General features: G+C 42.3%; 1 protein-coding gene and 1 long non-coding RNA gene across 3 annotated transcripts in view; one reads left to right on the top strand and one right to left on the bottom strand.

Moving 5' to 3' along the window:
- Nucleotides 1-24,124, bottom strand: part of ARG2 (arginase 2) — a 33,556-nt gene that overhangs the window by 5,103 nt on the left and 4,329 nt on the right. For both annotated transcript variants that reach the window (XM_003824076.5, XM_034937144.1), the window contains exons 3-4: nt 3,730-3,907; nt 293-452 (exon numbers count right to left, since the gene is read on the bottom strand). In XM_003824076.5, coding sequence (XP_003824124.2) covers nt 293-452; nt 3,730-3,907 — 338 coding nt within the window. The remainder of the gene's footprint in view (nt 1-292; nt 453-3,729; nt 3,908-24,124) is intronic.
- LOC129393827 (uncharacterized) lies at nt 3,926-22,365 on the top strand. The gene is made up of 2 exons (XR_008620905.2): nt 3,926-7,498; nt 10,230-22,365. It is a non-coding gene; the product is annotated as an uncharacterized LOC129393827 (long non-coding RNA).

Genomic DNA, 24,124 nt, shown 5'->3' with positions numbered 1-24,124 from the left:
GTGTGTCTGAGAGTATGGCCTGGGAGCCTCTAACCAAGAAGTCCTCAGGCTGTGGGTATATCAGTCGCTATTGTTACTACCCCCTCCTTGCTTTCTTACAAAGAACAGAGACTGTGTCTAGTCTTTATACCCCTAGCATCTGGCAGACTGCCTGGTCCATAATAGTGATGAACAAATGAAGGAGTGGTAATCCACACTCAACCCACCCTTCACCAAAATCTTAACTGAACTAGACCAACTCCAGCAAAACCCTGCAAGCCATTCACCTTTCTTTTCGTTTTGGCCCACTGACCTTATCCTGTAGTTCTCTGAGGAGAAATGAAACTGGCTGTCCATGGAGATTTCCTGATGAAGTGGTAAGGGGTGTGTTGATGTCAGCATGGGCATCAACCCAGACAACACAAAGGTCTGGGCAGTGTCGGGCATGGCCACTAATGGTACCGATTGCCAGGCTGCAAAGAACAAGTATAATCTTGAAGGCCCTCTGCTTGGCAAACATGACCGATAACAAATGTCCTCAGCCAAAACAACTTATACTCTCTCCACAGTGCAAAGCCAGGGCCTAGATGGAGGCTGGGTTTGGGTGAGGCAAGACCTGTAGTTGTAGTTCCCAAAAATTAATCTTGAGTGATTTAGACAGGAAGAAATATAAAGCCCTAGAGATTTGAAGCTGGTGACTTCCTACCCTGCAGTGTGACAGATGTCACTGCTGTCCTGTCCCCAAGTCCGTATAATTTTATCCATTAGCCCTGCTCAGAAAAGAACCTCAAATATTTGTTCAATGAATGAAATCAAGTTAAGCCAGACAAGATGGTGTACACCTGTAATCCTGGCTACTCAGAGGACTGAGGTGAGAGGATCACATGAGCCCAGGGGTTCAAGACCAGCCTGGGCAAAATAGTGACACCCTGTCTCCAAAAATGAAAAAAAAAAAAGAAATCTAGGTAAATGGTACAGTCTATAGGTAACGACTCACCAAAATCTGAAAGAAAAGCTCTTGGAGACATTAACAGGGTAAACCAATTAAAGACCTAATTTAGACCACTGAGTAAAAAGATGTATTGCATGTTACCTTATATATATTAGCATGGCAATTTTTTTTTTTTTTTTTTAAGACGGAGTCTCGCTCTGTTTCCCAGGCTGGAGTGCAGTGGCGCAATCTCAGCTCACTACAACGTCCGCCTCCTGGGTTCAAGCTATTTTCCTGCCTCAGCCTCCCAAGTAATTGGGATTACAGGCACATGCCACCATGCCTGGCTAATTTTTTGTATTTTTAGTAGAGACGGGGTTTCAACATGTTGGCCAGGCTGGTCTTGAACTCAACCTCAAGTGATCCACCTGGCTCAGCCTCCCAAAGTGCTAGGATTACAGGCGTGAGCCACTATGCCCAGCCTCAAATATAAGATCTTAAAGTGTATTTCTGTTTTTGCCTTTCCTTGTCCTTGGGCTCTGCTTACATTAGCCAACTATTCTGTCTCAATTCTAAGAATACACCTGATGAAATAAATGTTGGAAAGCTTCCCAGTAACCAAGGAATTTGACATAGATGGGAAATGCAGCTTAAGCATCTTAGGACTGCAACCATCCTTCTTGGTCAATATAGCATGAGACAGCTATTCTAGGCGCCATGTCCCACACTGGTTGGGTCTTTTGAGGAATAGCATGGTCTAGTGAAAAGGCAGTGGATTAAGTCAGAATACTAGAGTTTTAGTCCTGGAAGAGCTGTGTGACTGAAGACAAAGCATCTAATTTCTTTAGATTTCAGTTTCCTTTTCTGTGAGATAGGGATAATAATAATACTTGGCCTGTGTAAATCAGAGTTGCTTTGATGATTAAAGTAGTAATATATGTTATACTACATAAAAGGAGCAGTGACCTAAAAATGCCTCTTCTTGAAAATGTTCAACAGCTATTCAAGTTATGCACTTATCTCTTCCTCTCTAGAATTTCAGATTGCCTAAGCTTTAACATTGAGCTGGTAAGCAGTAACATGGCTGCAATATAGATAGCCACAGGAAAAGAAAACAAGATCTGTGGTAATCACATTGATCAGTTGTCCCCAAACAGTGAGACTTGACCAGAACTCAGACCAGCAGACAGACTTAATAACCAGAGACTACACTGAGAAAGGAGGCAGGAGACTTGCCCTCTGGTTGATTTAATTGAATGGCCTAGTCATCTCAGTAGGGAACCTGGGTGTGACCGTTTTCTTCAACCTGAGTCTTTTTTTTTTTTTTTTTACTCCCAAGGAGGAATCTACCTGCTTCTCCAGATGTAACAAAGATTTCATTTCTGTTCAGTGATCTGAAAAGCTTTCTCAGCACCTCAGGGAAAATAATCACCAGAAGAGTCACACTGGATTTGAATCCCAGCTCTATTTCCTGGTTCTAGTCCTTGGATAAGTTATATTTTCTTTCTTATTTATTTATTTTTAAGAGACCTGATCTCACTGTGTTGCCCAGACTGGCCTCAAACTCCTGGGGCTCAAGCAATCCTCCCACCTCGGCCTCCTGAGTAGCTGGGCCTGCAGGCATGCACCACTGTGCCCACCTTGGATAAGTTCTTATATATCTGTCCCTACATTCTTCCAGCAGTAAATGATAAAACCATATCTACCACCTAGCATTGTTAGCAGAATTAACTATGTATGGAGTGCTCAATACTCCTAGTACTTCAGTGCCTTCTTCCTACTGAAGACCTTCATTGCTTATTTCAAATCACATTCCCTTGTGAAATCTATTTTAGTCCAGACTGATCTCTTCCTCCTTTGAAATTCTGTAGAATTCAATATTTTTGTTTATTCCATGTATATTTATTTCATCTAGGCCTTAATATATCACAAATTTCCTGCAATCTGTAGCACTGCTGAGAAAATATCAGAACAGTGCTCAATAAAGTACATGCTGATTCAGGAGGAGACAGGATCACAGGACTGATTGCATGAGTCACTAGGGTCCATATTGTGGAGGCAGAAAATGTATCCACAGCTGGGCACAGTGGCTCATGCCTGTAATCCCAGCACTTTGGGAGGCCTTGGCAGAAGGATCGCTTGAGCTCAGGAGTTCGAGACCAGTCTGGGCAACATGGCCAAACCCCGTCTCTACAAGAAATACAAAAATGAGCCAGGCATGGTGGCATGCACCTGTAGTCCCAGCTACTTGGGAGGCTGAGGTAGGAAGATGGCTTGAGCCTAGGAGGTGGAGGTTGCAGTGAGCTGAGATCATGCCACTGTACTCCAGCCTGGGCAACAGAGCCAGACCCTATCTCAAAAAAAAAAAAAAAAAAAAAAAGAAAATGTAACATGCCAAAGGGGATTTCTAACAGGTCTATTAACAGAAATGCTAACAAAAACTTGCAAATTCAGCCTATCAATGGATCTTTCTAATTCTCCAAAGTCATAAGATAAGTCATAAGATAAGTCTCAAGAAAGCTTTCCAGGAGACAAGCATGTTAACACAGTGCCTAGGAACCTTGCCTAGTATACCTCTGAACTTGCTGTGTCTGAATGTACATGTTCTTACTGTGCAATGTGTCATACAAAGAAAACCACAGTGCCCCTTGAGCAGCTCAGGATCTTAGACATTTAAATGCTTGCTGTTCATTTTAATATCTACCCTAAAAATTCTGTAGAGTATTTTTCTCCAGATGAAGAAACAGATAAAGAAGCTAAGTTATGAGCCCCAAGCACCATGTAATCCATCCCCTCACCACGCCTGGCTCCCAGCTTACCTGTGATCTCCTCCCAGTGTGACACAGCTGTAGCCATCTGACACAGCTCTGCTAACCACCTCAGCCAGTTCCTGGTTGGCAAGACCCACTGAGCGTGGATTCACTATCAGGTTGTTGTAGAGATCATCTTTGGGGACTGGAGTAAAACTCAAATCTCCAAAGTCTTTTAGGTGGCAGCCTGGAAGCAAATGAGGGATGACAAGATGAATTTTCTGTGCTATCTCCAACTCTTAACTAGCCTGGGCCACAATGATAATACGTGACAAAGTACACATCATAATCATTTTGTCACAGTAAAATTTAAAATGTCAAATGATTGTGGGAAGATTATCTCGATCCTATTATGAACAGTTTTGCAGATGTTGGAAACTGAAACTAAGAGATATCGATTGACTTAACCCAACAATAAAAAAATGGTTAACAGTTAGACCTCAGATATCCCGGAGTGATAGAGTAAAAATAAAATATCAAAAAGAACCAACAATTTTAAAGAAAATTAAGAACCAACAATTTTAAAGGAAATTAAGTACTATTAATTTAGCAAAAAATACACAAAGAGAGTCTCTTTTTTTTAAACTTTCTTTTTATAGAAATGGGGTCTGCTATGTTGCCCCAGCTGGTCTCAAACTTCTGACCTCAACTGATCCTCCCGCCTCATCCTCCCAAAGTGCTGGGATTATGGGCATGAGCCACCTGCCTGGCCAAGAAATTCACATATTATAAACTTTTATAAATAGCCAATCTGAAACATCCTAAAAGAAATATCTAATATTTATTGATTATTTACAAGATCCCAGGCATTGTTCTAGCTGCTTAACATAAATTATTATTTAAGACTCAAAACAGTTGTGTGAGGCAACTAAAATGTGCCTATTTGGTGGATGAGGAAACTGAAGCAAAGAGAAGTAACCGTCCAAGTTACACAGCTGTTAAGTGCCAGAATCAGGATCCAAATCTAGGCCATCTGGCTCCAAAGTTTGTACAGGTTGAGTACCCATTATCCAAAGGCTTGGGACCAGAAGTGTTTTAGATTTTTTATTTTTTTCAGATTTTGGAATATTTGCATTATATATATATTGAGATATCTTAGGGATGGAACTCAAGTCTAAACACAAAACTTGTGTTTCATACACACTTTATACACATAGCCTGAAGGTAATTTTATATAATATTTTAAATCATCTTGTGCATGAAACAAAGTTTGTGTGCATTAAACCATCAGAAAACAAAGGTGTCACTATCACAGCCACCCATGTGGACAATATGATTGTTTGGCATCACCATCTTCCTGACTCTGAATTTATATGCTACTGATAGGCAGTTATTTTCTTACTTTTTCACACATAAGTACTTAAAAGCAGAAAATATGACATACCATTAATACAGTGTGTTCAGGGTAACTTGTAATGTCATATTGGTGCTCAAAAAGTTTCAGATTTTGGAACATTTCCGATTTTGGATTTCTGGATTAGGGACGCTCAACCTCTATCCTTTACTATGCAGTTTGTCTCCTAAGGAATTCCTCATGAGTCCAACACTTTAAGAACTAGTGCTATATTCTCACAGCTTTGAATATTTTCCCACCTAAGTTGGATGCTACATTTAGGATGAGGACTAAATAATCTGACTCTATCAAAAAGGGATCTGAACTATCAGAGAACAGAACATTGACACAGATTATATTCTTAGGGTCCTGGTATTGGTGGGAAAGGGGCAGTAACAAGATAAGACATGGCATATCTTAATATTTGCAGAGATTTGTGTTAAAGGTTCGGATTAAGAGCAGCATGGACTCATCATGAATTTAAATTATAATTTTGAGCTCTACCTCTTGAACCCAGACTCAATCCAAAGCCAAAATTCTGAAGAAATATAAAAATTTGAGGAGCAGTGACCGTAACAAAAACCCATGAGGCCAACCAAGGAATTGCCACCGCAAGAGATATTGGAAACAAGACAGAAAACTTTGTCCTATTCTTTTTTTCCTCCCCAGCCCTTGTGTCACCCAGACCTATTCTTAAAGGTGAGATACACCTACAGCAAGAATTCTGTATTTATCTTTTGGTCATTACACTTTCAGAAATAGTCATATAAAAGGCCCCAACCTGGAGAAGATCCAGACAACCAGATAAAAAGGTAGCAGAGCAGGGGTAGGAGGAGAAAAATATGACGACAGGCCAAAGACATTGTGAACCAAGATAAAAATGTGAACCAAATAAAACATCTATAAAAATCTTTTGTTTTTTAAAAAAAAGACAAAAAGGTATGAGTAAAGTCATTATGGACTTCACCAAATCTCAAAATATGGAGAGGATACTTTAGACTTAAGAGAATGAAAGCTTTAATTAACCTTCAAGTCAATATCAAGTCTTTCCTCTGTCTGTTGACAACACAATCCTGGACTGCACAGACTTTTTTTTTTTTTTTTTTTTTTTTTTTTGAGACAGGGTCTTGCGCTATCATGCAGGCTGGAGTGCAGTGGCACAATCTCGGCTCACTGCAACCTCCACTTCCTGGATTCAAGCAATTCTCCTACCTCAGCCTCCCAAGTAGCTGGGATTACAGGTGTGCGCCACCACGTCTGGTGAATTTGTTTTTGTATTTTTAGTAGAGACGGTTTCGCCATGTTGGCTAGGCTGGTCTTGAACTCCTGACCGCAAGTGATCCACCTGCCTCGGCCTCCCAAAGTGCTGGGATTACAGGCGTGAGCCACTGCACCCAGTGTACTGTACAGATCTTGAATGGACAATTCCTGGATGTTTCTACTTTCACCTCCATGTTTATCTCAGCACTCTCCTTAAATCACATCAACCATTAGGTTCTTACTAGATGTAAGACACCAGGGTATGCCTGGTGTTTTACAATATTAGGTGTACAATTATAAAAGATTTATAATCTTTATAAATTTATATTTTGGTAATTGCACTCTAAGGAATAGTCATATAAAAGGCCCCAAACTGGAGTTAAATAATATTAACTAACGTTTCAGAACTATTTGCCAAGCACTTTCATTCAATCCTCATAGGACCAAGAAGAAATACAGGGGAATTAAAGTGCTCAATCCAGTGGATAAGTCACAGAACTTTGGGACTACCCAAGTCCAATCATGCAAACCAGGATGTAGACTCAGATAAACGTGACAGAAAACAGTACTCACTTGTATTAGAAAAAAGCTGCACAAAGCCTAAAAAGGAACCTAAAGAGAATTTGGCAATCTTACAGTAACGTTCCCAGGAAGAGAGATTGAATTTCATGGAAGGATTTCAGTCGCTAATTCAGGCCACCACTCTGCTCTCATTACAGGTGCTAGAAGGGTACTAACTTCTGTCGGGGGTTCATCAGATTAATTCCCAACCTGGGTAGTGGATTCTGTCCACATTGTCCAACTCCATTTACTCCGATGCCATCTCACCAAACAGCCTTCTGGCTATTCAGTTGGTTTCCCACATGCCTTAATATGGGCAAAAGCTTCTAGACAGTGGACACTGGAAGGACTACTGCTTAACATAATTATGCACGGGCATTTTGGTTGATCCAGCATGGTTAGCGTGAGTCTGGGTCTGAAAGCCTGATGAGCTATGCACTCAGCAACCTTGTGTTTCTGCATCCACAAAGCTAAGGGCCAGCCTCCTCTAAAGGGATTTATACCTTGAGAGGCCCTGCCTGAGTGGCCTACCTTCCTGCTCCCAACTCTGTTTTTTCTTTTTTCCCCCTAGAATATTCAGGAAGAACGAACACAACTCTATAATTTGCACAGTTTCAGTGCCAGGTAAGGACTTGGGACAATAAGTCCTAAAGGAGTCAGGGGAAGTTCACTGAGGATCAGGGGCGTCAAAGAAGAACTCCTATGACAAATAGTTTGTACTTGCACTGTTTTGTTTTGAAATTCTCTGTAAAATTGGATAACGTGTATATCAGAGGTCCCAAACCTACTGCCCGGGTTTTACTACTGTATCCTTTCAGACTTTAATCATTTTTTTTCTGTGTTTTTGGATTATTTGTAGAGACAGGGTCTCACTGTGTTTTCCAGGCTGGTCTCCAACTCCTGGGCTCAAGTAATGCTCCCATCATGGCCTTCTAAAGTGCTAGGATTACAGATGTGAGCCACCATGCCTGGCCTAGTTATAGGCATAATACATAATATTATTTTAAGTAAGGTTATTAGAGTAAATTAACTGTCATAGCAAAATATGTTTGAGCCCAAAATATGGCTCAAACAAGTTTATTTCTTGTTTGTTTAGCATCCAGGGTAGGTATTCCAGGTCAGCAGGAGGCTTTCCTTTATGCAGTAATTCAGAGACCTGGCTTGTGGCTCCCATGCCTAGGACTTTGCCATCTGTGTGGCTAAGTCTAGGTCTCCCCAGGTTCAAGGCAGCGGGAGAGGAAGAAAGCATTGAGAAAGCACACCTCCTCTTTTCAAGACTCTGGCCTGAAAGTGGCACATTACTCCTGCTCACTTTTGGCACTGGCCAGCAAATGCAGGTCTAGCTTATGTCCAGAACAGAATGCGAATGGATTTTGGTGGACAGCTAGCAATGTATGCCACCGTGAGTACTTTTTTATTCTACTGCCATAACCTTTAAGAACAAAATATGAAAGTTGCTCTAGGATTACAAATTTATGTTAAACTATTCTAGTTAATTACACAACTGAATCAACAAATACATGATGCCAGCCTGATGTCACCTCTTAAGAGCTTTCTCCTCTAATGCCCACTGTGCCAATAGTATTGGGTACTACCAATACCCAAAGGACTGGTAGAACAGAACCCTAGTTCTAGGATTATCTGAACCCTGGTTCTAGTATGTTGTTGTAGAAAACATGAATTGTAACCCATCTGCTACAGTTTTTTTATAAGAGGAGTGAGGAGGCTGATGGGAAGTTAACTTTTTGTAACAGCAGGATGAACTGAGTAATATTAAAGTTCTTTTTTTTTGAGACAGAGTCTTGCTCTGTCGCTCAGGCTGGAGTGCAATGGCATGATCTCGGCTCACTGCAACCTCCACCTCCCTGGTTCAAGGGGTTCTGCTGCCTCAGCCTCCCCAAGTAGCTGGGATTACAGGCATGCACCACCATGCCCAGCTAATTTTTGTAGTTTTAGTAGAGACGAGGTTTCGCCATGTTGGTCAGGCTGGTCTCGAACTCCTGACCTCAAGTGATCCTCCCGCTTCAGCCTCCCAAAGCGCTAGGATTACAGGTGTGAGCCACCATGCCCAGCCTTAAAGCTATTTCTTTATCAGAGTGCTGTGGCAAGTTCTTCTGGTTCATAGGTCATAAGAAACGGTCTCACTAATTTTTCAAGAAGCTTAGGGTAATGATGAAAAATGCAAACATTGTAATGTGTAAGGAATATGTGTCTGGCTGTTATGCCTGTGGGAACTTTCCCTTTCTCTAACTGTGCATCAGGTCAATTCATCTGTAAGTCCAGGTCAGGTGAGACCTAGTGTTTCATTGCTGCTCTTTCTTCTAAGAGGACATTGTAGGACAAGAGGAGCCTGAAATTTCAAGGAAGTTCTCATGTCAAATAGATTTGGAACAATGTGAAAGGGTCTCATTTTTCACTTGCTGTTTATACACTGGCACAGCCTTGTTGCTTCTCTCCTGAGTGCTGGTAATAAAATACACCGAGTACTACTCTGATCTTTCTGGCCCAGATGTTACCTTTGGCCTTGATAAACCTCTCCAGGCTCTATCAGAGTGGAACAAGAACACAAGTGCATCAACAGAATGATGCAACCAGGCGGTAAGGAAGAAATCAAAACAGCCTTACCTGACCTTAGCAATATCTGTGAACAGCACTTCTATTTCAGGGCTAGTGAGTAAATCCCTGAAAGAAGCCAGAGACAGGAAATGGATAATAATTGTCTGCCTCTACACACCACACTGTGCTACACACTCTATAGATACGTGCTCATTCTCACATCCTCTGCTGGTATCACTATCCACACATTGCAGAGGAAGAATTTCAGCAAGGCTGAATAGCTCCAACTGTTTAACAGCAACTGAATTACCCTTTGGTTAGAGCTCATATATGATTACATGATGAGTAAGGTTTTGTTTTTTTGTTTTTTTGGGGTTTTTTTTTTGACAGCATAAGACTATCCCATTCTCCCTACTGCTGTGACCCCTGTTGCTACTAGGGCTCATAGCAAGTCAAGAGAGATGGGTTTCAAAGTGGGCTGACACACAGGAGGGTCTGCTGAGCCACAGGCAACCCATTGGTAGAATAACAGACATGGAGAAAAGCTAGGGGCCTCTTAGTGTGCAGTTTTTCCAAATTGTTTCTAAATATGAATAGGATAGAAATGTTTGTGACTTGTCAGGAATAACAAGTCAGTGAAATCAGGAGAAAAACAAAGACTCTGCATCCTCACTTGGTGCTGAGAGGGTACTAATGGCTTTTAAAGTTACAGACTCAAATATTTTACATGGCAGATTTAGCCCCATGCAAAAGGAATTCTTGGAAATTAATTTAAAATTAAAAAAAAATTTTTTTTTAGATGAAGTTTTGCTCTTTCACCCATGCTGGAGTGAAGTGGCATGATCTTGGCTCACTGCAACCTCCACCCACCGGATCAAGCAATTCTCCTGCCTCAGCTTCCCGAGTAGCTGGTATTACAGGTGCCTGCCACCACGCCCGGCTAATTTTTGCATTTTCAGTAGAGACAGGTTTCACCATGTTGGCCAGACTGGTCTGGAACTCCTGACCTCATGTGATCCACCCACCTCGGCCTCCCAAAGTGCTAGGAATACAGGTGTGAGCCGCCGTGCCCGGCCGAATTCCTGGAACTTTAAAGGGATGTGACTGCTAATTCTTAGAACAAGCTTGTACTTGAAATACTAGCTTATTAAAGTTGCAATGTTACTAGAAGTCTAAACTGGAGGGTGGGGAATGGGGGATGCCAGGGTTAATTCAGGCCATTTGAAGTAAGTAGAATTTCTCTTATCCATAAAATGTAATTTGGGTAATAACCTTTGAAGAGACTGTTATTTAGGTAAACTCATTCGGTTACTACCAATAAAATGCAGAGATCTGAATTTTATTTGGTGCATTTAACTCCCAAGACTGTACAACCTTAAGAACCTTGTCTCTTTTTTTTGAGATGGTCTTACTCTGTCACTCAGGCTGGAGTGCAGTGGCACAAACATGGCTCACTGCAGCCTCAACCTCTCAGGCTCAAGCAATTCTCACATATCAGCCTCCAGAGTAGCTGGGACTACAGGCATGCGCCACCATACCTGGCTAATTTATATTTTTTTGTAGAGACAAGATTTCGCCATTTTACCGAGGCTGGTCTCAAACCCCTGGCCTTAGGCAATCCACCCTCTTCAGCCTCCCAAAGTGCTGGCTTACAGGTGTGAGCCACCGTGCGCCCAGCCAAAGAACCATGTGTCTTGAGATATCTGTCCCAGTTCATTTCTTCAGAGTTCCAGAGGAGACAGCTCCAACCAGCCCTTGTAACATCTCCTTCCTCCCCACTCTGCTCTCATGTTGCCTCCGTGACAGGTAGGTTTTCTCAGAGGCAGTGAGGACCATGACTGAGGAAGACGGGCAGAGATAGTGGCACTGGGGACTCAAGGAAAGTGACTGTGGGGATCCAGGCCAGTCACTTCGGAACATATCCGTCTAACATACACCAGCGTTAACCTCAAGAGCAAATGATACAAACATGGTGTTAATAGATGCCTTTGCATGAATGTGATCCTTGAGTTTAAAAATATATATATATATATGAATGCAAAATACACTTGAAAATTTAATTCAAGATAGTAACTGAGATGATTTACAACACCAGTTGTATGTTTCCTGCTAATCGGTTGTCCAGCTACATCTGTCCTTCTTGCCTAAGGAGAACAGATGCTGTCATCTTCTAAAGATAGGCTTTGGAATATACACCCCTCTGAACCAAACTCATGTCAACCCTCTGAGCACCTGTAGACCATGATGAGCCAGCTCAGGCTTTCTCGGACAGACTGTCAGCTGATGGCACCCTAGAACCTGATTCCAGCACAGGCAGGGGTGAAGGTAAGAGGAGGATTGCTCCGGCTTCATGAAGTCACATAACCATATCCATTCAGAACGAGACTGTTGAGCTCCTCTGAGTAGACAAGACCTGCTATTGTTAACATGTTGGCAAAACTTGAATCTTTCCAGTAGTTAACAAGAAGAAGAAATAGCAACAGTCCCCAGGGATAAAATACTGTTCTTTAGAGCATGTGATGTTTAAAAATTGTTTACGCCTTGGTGCAGTGGCCTACACCTGTAATCCCAGCACTTTGGGAGGCTGAGGCAGGTGGATCACTTGAGGTCAGGAGTTCGAGACCAGCCTGGCCAACATGGTGAAACCCCATCTGTACTAAAAATACAAAAATTAGCTGGGCATGGTGGCGCACGCCTGTAGTCCCAGCTACTTGGGTGGCTGAGGTAGGAGAGTTGCTTGAACCTGGGAGGCAGAGGTTGCAGTGAGGCGAGATCGCACCACAGCACTCCAGCCAGGGCGACAAAGTGAGACCCCGTTTAAAAAAAAAAAATTGTTTACACTCTGCCTTGTTCCAGAAAGGATTTAAAGGAAGACACATCAGGCTGGCGACTACAGCTTTGCAAGTTACCAGCTCTGATGGGTAGCTCCCTGCCCCAGACCCTGGTCTAGCATCCTGGTGAGTCTGCCCAAGAAACCTCAAACCAGACAGACTGCATTCCCTACTATCTGGGCTGAAAGCACAGAATACTCAGACAGCCTCAGTTAGCCAAATGCTACACCGGATGCAAAGAAAAGAATCCCTGCCATCTGCTCCCTAACTTCCTAGGAGAGTTCAGATCTCCAGTCAGGTTCAGTTTCTAAACCTGTCCTACCTCACATAGTGGTTTCAATGAGATAATAAGGAAAGACCTGATGCATGCTAGAGATTACAGATTAGTTCAACTGGATGAGGCATCTTTGTGGTTTTTCTCCCCACCCTATTATTTGCCTTTTCCTTGAAACTGATGGTGTAACCTAAGACTTCCCAAAATCTGTAATATTGTTATGTCATTTTGATAAAACAGTTTCTGGTGAGAAGTAGCAAACAGGCTGGCCACGGTGGTTCGTGCCTGTAATCCCAGCACTTGGGGATCCAAGGCAGGAGGATTGCTTGAGGCCAGAGTTCAAGACCAACCTGGGCAACATAGCAAGACCCCCATCCCTACTAGAAAAAAAAGAAGTGGCAAACAAATGCAGGCCCACTGATTTCTCACTGGAATGGCTCTTAAAGAGTCCTGCTCTCACACATAGTTTGAATTTCCTACATTCCCTGTGAAAGAATATAAAGGCAAGGCCAAGTAAATATTAGAATACCACTTCTCTGAAATCCCTAACCACAATGACACAACCTGCGGTGGCTCAACTCTTGGGTCACACAGGAAGGTGTTTTCTACTTCTTTTTCTAGGCTGTGTTTCTCTTCTCTTGGCATAGAGGACGGAGCCAGGAAGGGTCCATTTTTCTTCCCTTCAAAGCTGAGCATTACCACATGTATTTATTCTCAATACTGGATTACAGGTGTGAGCCACTGTGCACCCAGCCAAAGAACCATGTGTCGTGAGATATCTGTCCCAGTTCATTTCTTCAGAGTTTCAGAGGAGACAGCTCCAACCAGCCCTTGTAACATCTCCTTCCTCCAAGGTTTGGTCATTAATAGAGAGGGATAAGTAAATTTATTCAAAGGTTAAATTATTTAAGCCAACCACTGTAATCTCTTAGGTTCTGCCTCTGAATTGTACTATTTTGGATATTAAAATAACAATGCAGCATCTGTCTAAAGTAATTAGAGGTCAGCCTTACTTGAAGAAAGCAGTCATTATCTACTGATGTCCTGGTTTAAAAATGTATTTCAAAAAAGGGAGCAATAACTCATCATCATTACTACCTACTAGCTTTTTTTTTTTTTTTGGAGACACAGTCTGGTTCTGTTGCCCAAGCTGGAGTGCAGTGGTGTGATCTCAGCTCACTGCAGCCTCCATCTCCCAGGCTCAAGCCATCTTCCTACCTCAGCCTCCCAAGTAGCTGGGACTACAGAAGCCCACCACCACACCCAGCTAAATTTTTTTTTTTTTTTTTTTGGTGGAGATAGGGTTTTGCCATGCTACCCAGGCTGGTCTTGAATTCCTGGGCTTAAGTGATCCAGCCACCTTGGCCTCCCAAAGTGCTGGGGTTACAGGTGTGAGCCATCGCACCCAGCCCCTACTAACATTTAGCTTGCAAGAGTTAAAGTTTGATATATGGCAGTTATCCTTTGAGTCATACGTTTTAAAAATCTGGGAGACCAGGTGGCTTCTAAGTAGCAGATCATTTTCAGAGAAACAAAATACTGGTTTGGGAAGACTCATCAAGGGTTGTGATGTGAATGAAGTTACAGGAGAAAGCTAAGATGCTTTGCTCCCTTTTTTCCTTCAACAAAAGTATACTCTGTGCCTAGCACTCCACTAAATCCTAGGAATGCAGAAATAAGGTATGGTGCAGACTTCAAGGAGGTCACAGGCTGGTAGGATGTCAGGCAGAGAAAGTGGCAGCCCAGCCCAGTGCTAATTGCTATGAACCAGATGTACAAAGGGTGTGGTGGGAACAGAGACCCAGGAAGAGAAGGGTCAGGAGAACTTCTCAGAAGCAGCAATATCTGAGTCTGGAAGACATTAGCCAGGAATAAGAGAGGAGGAAGAAATGCTTACTGAGGAGGAGAATACCTTCAGCCCTATAGAACAATGCACAATTCCTCCGAACCCAGAGTGCACCTAGAGGACTGCAAAGAGATGCGGCAGGAGCCGGGGCAAGGCCCAGGTCCTAAATGTGGTGGGGAACAACTGTAGTTTCTAAGCCAGGAAGACAAATCAAATCTGCATTTTGGATCTAGTGCTCAGACAGCAGTGTAGAAAATGGTCTGGAGAAGCAGAGTGCCACAGGAAGCTAAAGAAATAAATGAGAGGGAACAGAGTGTCCAGCAATAGAGGGGCATGGGAAGGGAGGGAGAAGATGATAAGGTCAGTTTGGGATATGTTGACATTGATGTGTTAGAGACTATCCTGTTGAAAGCACATGGAGACAAGTTAATGGATAATTCTAGGCAATAGTCAATGGCTGACAGTATCGCTGAAATGTCACCTCTGATGAAGTATACATCGCCATAGAATATGTCATAGGACACCACAGGGATCTAAACAGAGAAATTCTGCAGACAAATGACCTAGATTCTTCTATAAATAAACTGCAAAGAAGAAAAAAAAAGAGAGAACCTACAAAGGTCTTAAAGTATAAAGCAATATGGACCTCATTTGAATTCAACTCAAACTTAAAAACAAAAAACAACAAAATAAACCTAAAAAGTGTAACTTAATCAGGCAATGTGAACAATACTAATTAAAAAGAGGCTTGGCAGGGCGCAGTGGCTCACGCCTGTAATCCCAGCACTTTCGGAGGCCGAGGCGGGCGGATCACGAGGTCAGGAGATCGAGACCATCCTGGCTAACGTGGTGAAACACTGTCTCTACTAAAAATACGAAAAATTAGCCGGGCGTGGTGGCGGGCGCCTGTAGTCCCAGCTACTCAGGAGGCTGAGGCAGGAGAATGGTGTGAACCTGGGAGGCGGAGCTTGCAGTGAGCCAAGATCACGCCACTGCACTCCAGCCTGAGCGATAGAGCGAGACTCTGCCTCAAAAAAAAAAAAAAAAAAATTAAGAGGCTTAATTCTCCCTGTTGAAAATAAAGAAAGAGACCTCCCTTCCTCCCTTTTATTTCATAATTTCTGTGTGCTTTTCAAATTTATGTGAATCCTTCATAATGACTAAATAGGCCTCTCACAAGTCTCACAACCCAGGAATGCTTCTTCAAGGACCCAGAAAGCCATCTCCTGGAGATGCAAACATTTAGGGAGATAGTGCCTCAACCTCTCAGTTCCTACAGAAGGGTAAGAGCCTAACTCCCCTGGGTACAAATGGTGGGCACCTTGCTCCAATTTGCAAAACCACCTCCTGTGTTAAGATATGAGAAGTCTGTTTCCCCTCTGGGTGGCCATAATAAAGTTAGGATACACTGTGTGTGATCAAAGGTGCTGTCCAGTCCATGAAACAAGATGTCTGATTTACTCCAAAATGGTCTGGAGGTGGTATAAAAAACATTGCCACGTATTGGTGATGATGCTGGCTTATGGATATATCAAGTCAGTTATGTTACCATCTCTACTTTCATTATGTTTGAATACTTCCATAACAAAAAGTTAAAAAGATAAGATACATGGAAGACATCTGTATACAGGTTTGCAGTTAGGAGGAAAAATAAGTATTAGAGATAAAGTTTTTGCTGGGCATAGTGGCTCATGCCTGTAATCCCAACACTTTGAGAGGCTGAGGTGGGAAAATTGCTTGAGTCTAGGAGTTTGAGACCAACCTGGGGCAGCACAGTGAGACCTCATCTCTAAAACAACAAGAAAAAAATAAACAAAATTAGCTAGGCATGGTGGCACAAGCCTGTGGTCCAAGCTACTTGGGACACTGAGGTGAAAGAATCACTTGAGCCCATGAGGTAGAGGTTGTAGTGAGCCAAGATTACACCACTGCACTCTGGCCTGGGTGACAGAGCAAGACCCTGTCTCAAAAAATTTAAAAAAAAATAGAGCTTTGGGTGGCATCAGCATACAGGTGACAGTAAAGCCATGGAAGCAGACTGCCAACCAAGACAGGATAAAGCAGGAGAATCAAGGACAGAATCCTGAGAACACTGACATGTAAGAAGTAGCTAGAAAAAGAGGATGTAGGCCAGATGCAGTGGCTCACACCTGTAATCCCAACACTTCGGAAGGCCAAGGCAGGAGGATCACATGAGGCCAGGAGTTAAACACCAGCCTGGGCAACATAGTGAGACCCTGTATCTAAAAATAAATAAGTTAGCTGGTGTGGTGGCATGTCCCTGTAGTTCCAGCTACTTGGGAGGCTAAAGTAGGAGGATCGTTTGAGCCTGGGAGGTGGAGGCTGTAGTGAGCTGAGATCGTACCACTGTACTCCAGCCTGGGTGACAGAGTGAGACCCTGTCTCAAAAAAAAAAAAAGAAAAAGAAAGGATTTAGTAGAGGAATTTGAAGAGTTGAAGCCAAGAGAGAATAGTGGTGGTTTCAATAAAGAAAGATTAGTGGTGTAAATAAGGTGAATGTTACACTGTTCATCTGTTCATTGTATTAGAAAGTAGGTCAGATACTGCAGCAATACTAGGTTTATTGCAATGATGGCCTACGAAGCCACATTATAACAAGCTGAAATGTGAAAGGGCAATGAGAAAGCCAGGAAGTTGGCTCTGAAGAAAAACAAAATAACTGGACAACAGCTAGAGGGCTACCTAAGGTCAAGGGGGATGGTGGAGGGTAAGGGTTGCACAATTAATTACCGAAAGGACAGGTTAGAAGAGAAGAGCCATGACACGAGGTGAGGGGAGGGATAATGCTGGAGCAGGGACTGTCAGAGGGGAGGGGGTCTAGAGCATAGGGAGAGGGCACTGCCGAGTGTTAGTTACCCAACATTCATTCTTCCCTTTTTCCGGAAAGAAAAGGTTTTTAGCTGGGAGCATAACCTCTTAGAAAAGACTACATTCTACATGCTACATGGGCGGGGCACGGTGGCTCACACCTGTAATCCCAGCACTTTGGGAGGCCAAGGCAGGTGGATCACAAGGTCAGGAGTTCCAGACCAGACCAGCCTGGCCAAGATGGTGAAACTCCATCTCTACTAAAAATACAAAAAATTAGCTGGGCACAGTGGCAGCTGCCTGTAATCCCAGCTACTATGGAGGCTGAGGCAGAGAATTGCTTGAACCTGGGAGGCGGAGGTTGCAGTGAGCCAAGATCGCGCCACTGCACTCCAGCCTGGGCGACAGAGCGAGACTCCATCTAAAATAAATAAATAAACATAAAAACTATATTTACTAACCTCGCTTGTAACTGGATGTGGTCACATGAACTAGTTCTGGACAATAGGATAAGCAGAACCGTGTCCCGCAGCAACTTCTTGGGAAGGGAAGAGAACTGCCTTTGCCCCTTTCTTTGTTCATTCTTCCATCCTGCTGCTGAGGCTACGACCATCTGGCACCATTAGGCAGAGGCCTTGCCAGTAGCACCAGATAAGAATCTAGGTCTGAACTTGAACAGAACCACTAAACCAGCTCTGGACTACTTTCCAAATTGTTTACTTGAGAGTCAAATGAACTATTTTTCTTTCCACTGTTAATTTTGAACCCTTACCATGGGCACTGTTATCTATGATACCCATTTCAACAGCAAAAACCGCAATTACTTTTGCACCACCCTAATACAGAACTAGACCCTCATCCTCTGACGTTCTTTGTCAATACAACTGATGTAGGGGATGACAGGGAGAAAGCTGAGAGAGTCCCTACCCGAACTGGAAAAGCATGAGCTTGAGGATCATGAGATGGCTGTGGTGGGAAATGCGGGAAGGAAGACACTGAGAATGAGGGCTCTTCAGAAGCTGGAGGTGAAGATCATGCATTTAGGATGATTTTTTAAAGATTTTTGAAACTATTTATATTTTTGTCTTACAAATGATCACTTTTAAGTGGACTTTCTGTAAGAACGTACAACTCAAAAATTTGCCAAGTATCTATCGGATCCACACAAATCCTTAGAAAGGTTTTCTGTGTAGTCTTCATTAATGCAAGTCCTTGGGAATGTTTCACTTTTACTGTAGGATCTTGAACACATTTCACAATAATGAAGCTATAAAGTTTTTATGCAGTGCATTCATTATTAACTATAAATAACATTTCTATTAAAAAAGAAATCTGGGTAGTACAGTTTCTTCCTTTGTAGTAAGAGCCGAGAAGACTGAGAAGTTGATTGGACACTACCATCACTACCATCATCCATCTCCAGAACTCATCTTGCAAAACAAACTCTGTACCCATTAAGCAATGATTAACTCCCCATTTCCTTCTCCCACCAAGTCCTAGTAACTGATATTCCACTTTGTTTTTATAAATTGGACTTCTCTAAAAACTTCATATAAATGGAATCATGCTGTATTTGTCCTTTTGTCACTGGCTTATTTCACTTAGCATAATGTCCTCAAAGTTCACCCATATTGCAGCATATGTCAGGTTTGTTTGTTTTGTTTCTTAAACAGATGAGGCTTTATTCTGTTGTCCATGCTGCCAGACTGGAATGCAGTGGTATGATCATAGCTCACTGCAGCCTCAACCTCCTGGGCTCAAGCAATACTCCTGCCTCAGCCTCCTGAATAGCTAGGACTATGTGCATGCACCACCACACCTGGCTAATTCCTCCCCCCCCCCCCCCCCCCGTGGAGATTGGGACTCGCTAAGTTGCCCAGGCTGGTCTCAAACTCTGGACTCAAGCAATCCTCCTGCTTCAGCCTCCCAAAGTGCTGGGATTACAGGCATGAGCCACCCCACCCAGCCCTGCTTTTTGAAGACTGAATGATAGTCCATTATATGTATGTACCACATTTTGTTTGTCCATTCATCCATCAATGAACACTTGGGTTGCTTCCACTTTTTGGCTATTGTTAATACTGCTGTGAACATGGGTACGCAACTACTTCAAGATCCTGCTTTCAGTCCTTTTGGGTACATACCCAGAGGTGGAATTGCTAAATCATATAGTAATTCTATTTTTAATTTTTAGAGGAGTTGCCATACCGTTTTCCATAGCAGCTCCATTTTATGTTCCTACCAACAGTGTAAAAAGAGTTTCAATTTCTCCACATCTTCATCAACACTTCTTATTTTCTGTTTTGGTAGTAGCCATCCTAATGGCTGAGGTGGTCAAAATTTGCTTTTTACAAATTATGAAAATGGGATAATAGCAAATGCCTAGCACAGTGTCTAGAAGATGGTAAATGTTAAGTATCAAAAAACTTTTGATAAGAGGTATTAAGTTAAATAAGAGGTATTAAGTTAAAATCTTTGCTGTCACATAAATGGGAAATATATGGCTACATTGAAATTTGCCAAATCCCAATAGTGTCTATTATAGATTTCCCTCTATGCAGGCACATCACTAAGTTTTTACTAAGGCATTAGCAAATTACTGATTATGTATTCACCTCCTAAAAGGAATCTGCAGCCGAGCACAGTGGTGCACATCTGTAATCCCAGCTATCCAGAAGGCTGAGGCAGGAGGCTTGCTTGAGCCCAGAAGTTTGAGGCAGTAGTGTACTATGATTATGTCTGTGAATAGCCCCCACACTCCAGCCTGGGCAACATAGTGAGACCTATCTATAAAATAAAAGAATCTGCAATATAAAGGAGGCCCAGAAAATGAAAAGCTTGAACCCAAAGAAATAGGTCACTATTAGTGACATTCCAGGTGAGATTGGAGAGGGCCCTAAAGTGATGCCACTTATCAGCTCATGCCTCAGCTCCTATTCCTGTGCTACAGGTGGCCCATCCCCCAAGGGCACTGTGGCACAGATGAGGTCCAAAGCAGGTTTGGTCTTTGCTAGATCTCTAAAGGAAATATAAAGCCAATTTGCTAGACATTTACTCTTCCAAATACTTATCAGAATGACTTTAGAAGTCAAAGAACCCAGAACTTTAATAACCTTAAACAAACAAGCTCATTCCAATAATTTAGCTTCCAGTCACATATGCAGACCCTAGGCAAAGACTTTTTTGTGGGAAGTGGGACAGGTGCTGTACTTTCATTTCTTCCTTGCTGTGGAAATAGACTCTTAAAAAATGTAGAGTTGGGGTCTTGCTACATTGTCCAGGCTGATGTTAAATTCCTGGCCTCAAGTGATCTTCCCAGCTTGGCCTCCCTAAGTGCTGGGCTGACAGGCATGAGCCACTATGCCTTGCTAAGTGTTTAATAGAAGAGTGTGAATGGCAGAGGCAGAAGGTTTGGTGGATCATACAGCCTTACAGTCTCTTCAGAAACATCACTGATATTTGCTGTTGAGTCAACCTAGCAACCAATTCTTGTCCCAAAGATATGACACTGTTCAAAAGGCACCTCAGAGATGCCAGTTTCATCTCTTTTCAATGCCCAAAACTAGAGCTTGAAAAGATGGATATCTATCAACAGACATGATTTGTAATGTGTCTTTACTGTATATTTCATAAAATATAAACACATAAAACTTACATAAGTATAACAGATAGTTGTAAACACCCTATAATTACTACCCAAGTCACAAAACAGATCAATATTAGCAATTCAGAAGTTTCGGATATATATATATATATCTCCTTACTGATCACAATTGCCTGGTTTTTTAATTATTGAGATATAATTCACATACCATAAAATTCATCCTTTTAGAATTTATAATTCAGTGCTTTCTAATATATTCAAGAAGTTGTGCAGCCATCGACACTACCTAATTCTACAACAGTTCCATCACCCTTCGGAAAGAAACCCATGCCCTTTAGCAGTCATTCCCAGCTCCTGGGAACCACTAATCTCCTTTCTGTCTTTATGGCTTTGCCTGTTCTAGACAGTTCATATAAATGGAATCATATAACATGTGGCTTTCTGTGTCTGCCTTCTTTGACTTAGCATGTTTTCTAGGTTCATCCATGTTGTAGCATAAATTAGTACTTCATTCCATTTATGACTGAATAATACTCCATTGTATGGATATGTCAAATTTTCCTCCCCTATTCAATTAATGTACATTTGAGTTTCCACATGTTGACCATTATGAATAATGCTATGAATATTTGTATATAAGTTTGTGTGTGGCCAGGTGCAGTGGCTCATGCCTATAATCCTAGCACTTTGGGAGGCCAAGGCAGGTGGATCACTTGAGGCTAGGAGTTCAAGACCAACCTGGCCACCATGGCAAAATTAAAAATACAAAAGTCAGCTGGGCATGGTGGTGCTTGCCTGTGGTCCCAGGTACTCAGAAGGCTGAGGCCGAGATTGCACCACTGCACCCCAGCCTGGGTGAAACAGCGAGACTCTCTAAAAAAAAAAGTTTGTGTGAATATATGTTTTGAATTCTGTTAGGTATATACATAGGAATGGAATTGCTTGAGGATACAGTAACTATACATTTAACTTTGAGGATCTGCCAAACTGTTTTCCAAAGTGGCTGCACAGTTTTACATTCACACCAGTAGTGTATGACAGGTCCAATCTTTTTACACCCTCACCAGTACTTGGTATTGTCTATCTTTTTTATCATAGCCATCCTACTGGGTGTGAAATGGTATTTCATTGTAGTTTTGTGTGTTTTTTTTTTTTTCCCCTGAGACAGAGTCTCACTCTGTTGCCCAGGCTGGAGTGCAGTGGTACAATCTCTGCTCACTGCAACCTCCACCTCCTAGGTTCAAGTGATTCTCCCACCTCAGCCTCCTGAGTAGCTGGGACTACAGGAGTGTGCCACCACATCCGGCTAATTTTTGTATTTTTTAGTAGAGACGGAGTTTCACCATGTTGATCAGGCTGGTCTGAACTCCTGACCTGAAATGATCTGCCCGCCTCAGCCTCCCAAAGTACTGGGATTACAGGTGTAAGCCGCCACACCCGGCCATTGTAGTTTTAAATTTGCATTTCTGTAATGACTAATGTGTTTATTGCCCATTTGTATAACTTCTTTGGAGAAGTGGCTAATTAAATCTATTGCTAATTTTTAAATTGGGTTGTCTTTTTATGGTTGTTATTTTATTTATGTTTGCCGAACACTAGAATCTTATCAGGTATATGATTTGCAAATATTTTGCCCATTCTATGGGCAGTCTTTTTACCTTTTCTCTTTTTTTTGGTTTTTCATTACATTGATGAAGTCTTTCCAGTTTCTTTTTTTTTTTTTTTTTTTTTTGAGACGGAGTTTTGCTCTTGTTGCCCAGGCTGGACTGCAATGGCACAATCTCGGCTCATCACAACCTCCGCCTCCCAGGTTCAAGCAATTCTCCTGCCTCAGCCTCCCGAGTAGCTGGGATTACAGGCATGCACCACCATGCCCGGCTAATTTTTTTTTTGTATTTTTAGTAGAGATGGGGTTTCTCCATGTTGAGGCTGGTCTCGAACTCCTGACCTCAGGTGATCCACCCGCCTCAGCCTCCCAAAGTGCTGGGATTACAGGCGTGAGCCACCGTGCCCAGCCCCCACTTTCTTAATAGTGCTCTTTGAAACATAGATGTATTTAATTTAGATAAGTCAAGTTTAATTTTTGTCACTTATGATTTTGATGGGATATCTAAGAAACCAATACCTAACCCAAGGTCACAAAAATCCAGTCCTATGTTCTCTAACAGTTATATGGTTTCAGCATTACATTTAGGACTTTGGTCCATTTTGAGTTAATTTTCATATATGGTGTGAGATAGGGATTTTTTTTTTTTTTTAATGTGGATATCCAGTTATCCCAGCACCATTTACTGAAGACTATTCTTTCCTTACTGACTTTTGTTGGTCAAATAAAGACAGCCTTGTGAATGGACAATTTTAGGAAACCATTAGACCAGTCAAATGACAATTTTCTGGGGATGGTCTATGAGGAGTATCACCTCTGTTCTCCCTTTTGCAGTAACTGCCAGCCTCCTGGTTTCACTGTGATTGCAGGCTATTGGTTGTCCAGGCTACAGCTGATCTGGGAAAAGGCAGCATGGGAACAGGGCAAGTTAAAATGCCACAATTCTTAATGTTCTTACTGAGATTCAATGTTTCTCTTGAATAAATGCTCCCCAGATTGCTGCAAGCCTTTGGTTAATTTCCAGAGTTCTGAAAAAGCTGATTCTGATCATTTTTGCCAATGTTCTTGATATGGTTTGGCTCTGTGTTCCCACCCAAATCTCATGTTGAATTGTAATCCCCAGTGTTGGAGGTCTGGCCTGGTGGGAGGTGATTGGATCATGGGGGTTGTTTCTAATGGTTCAGCACCATCTCCCTAGTGCTGTCTCATGATAGAGTTCTCATGAGATCCGGTTAAAAGTGTGTAGCACCTCCCTCTTCGCTGTCTTCCTCCTGCTCCTGCCATATAAGACGTGCTTGCTTCCCCTTCACCTTCCACCATGATTATAATTCTCCTGGGGCCTCCCCAGAAGCAGAAGCCTGTACATCCTGCAGAACCGTGAGTCAATTAAACGTCTTTTCTTTTTAAATTACCCAGTCTCAGGTATGTCTTTACAAAAGTACAAGAACAGACTAATACAGTTCTCATTCCTTTTTTGGAGGTCCTATGCCACCATTTTCAATGGTGTCACTATACAGTATTTTAAAACAACACAGATTTCCCATTAAAGTGCAAATTTCTGGCTTTTCTTGAAAAACTGGAGAAAAGAGTACAAGGCCTACTCCTTCTCACATGGTAACAGGTGGCTAGAGTTCACAAATTACCATGGTTCTCAGAGCTAACCAAAATCGAATGCAGATATACTGCTCCTCAGCCTTGCCAGAG

This window comes from Pan paniscus, chromosome 15 (genome assembly GCF_029289425.2).
Source record: "Pan paniscus chromosome 15, NHGRI_mPanPan1-v2.0_pri, whole genome shotgun sequence".
Taxonomy (NCBI): domain Eukaryota; kingdom Metazoa; phylum Chordata; class Mammalia; order Primates; family Hominidae; genus Pan; species Pan paniscus.
Note: the sequence above shows the minus strand (reverse complement) of the source record. Positions and strands in the feature narration are given on the sequence as shown.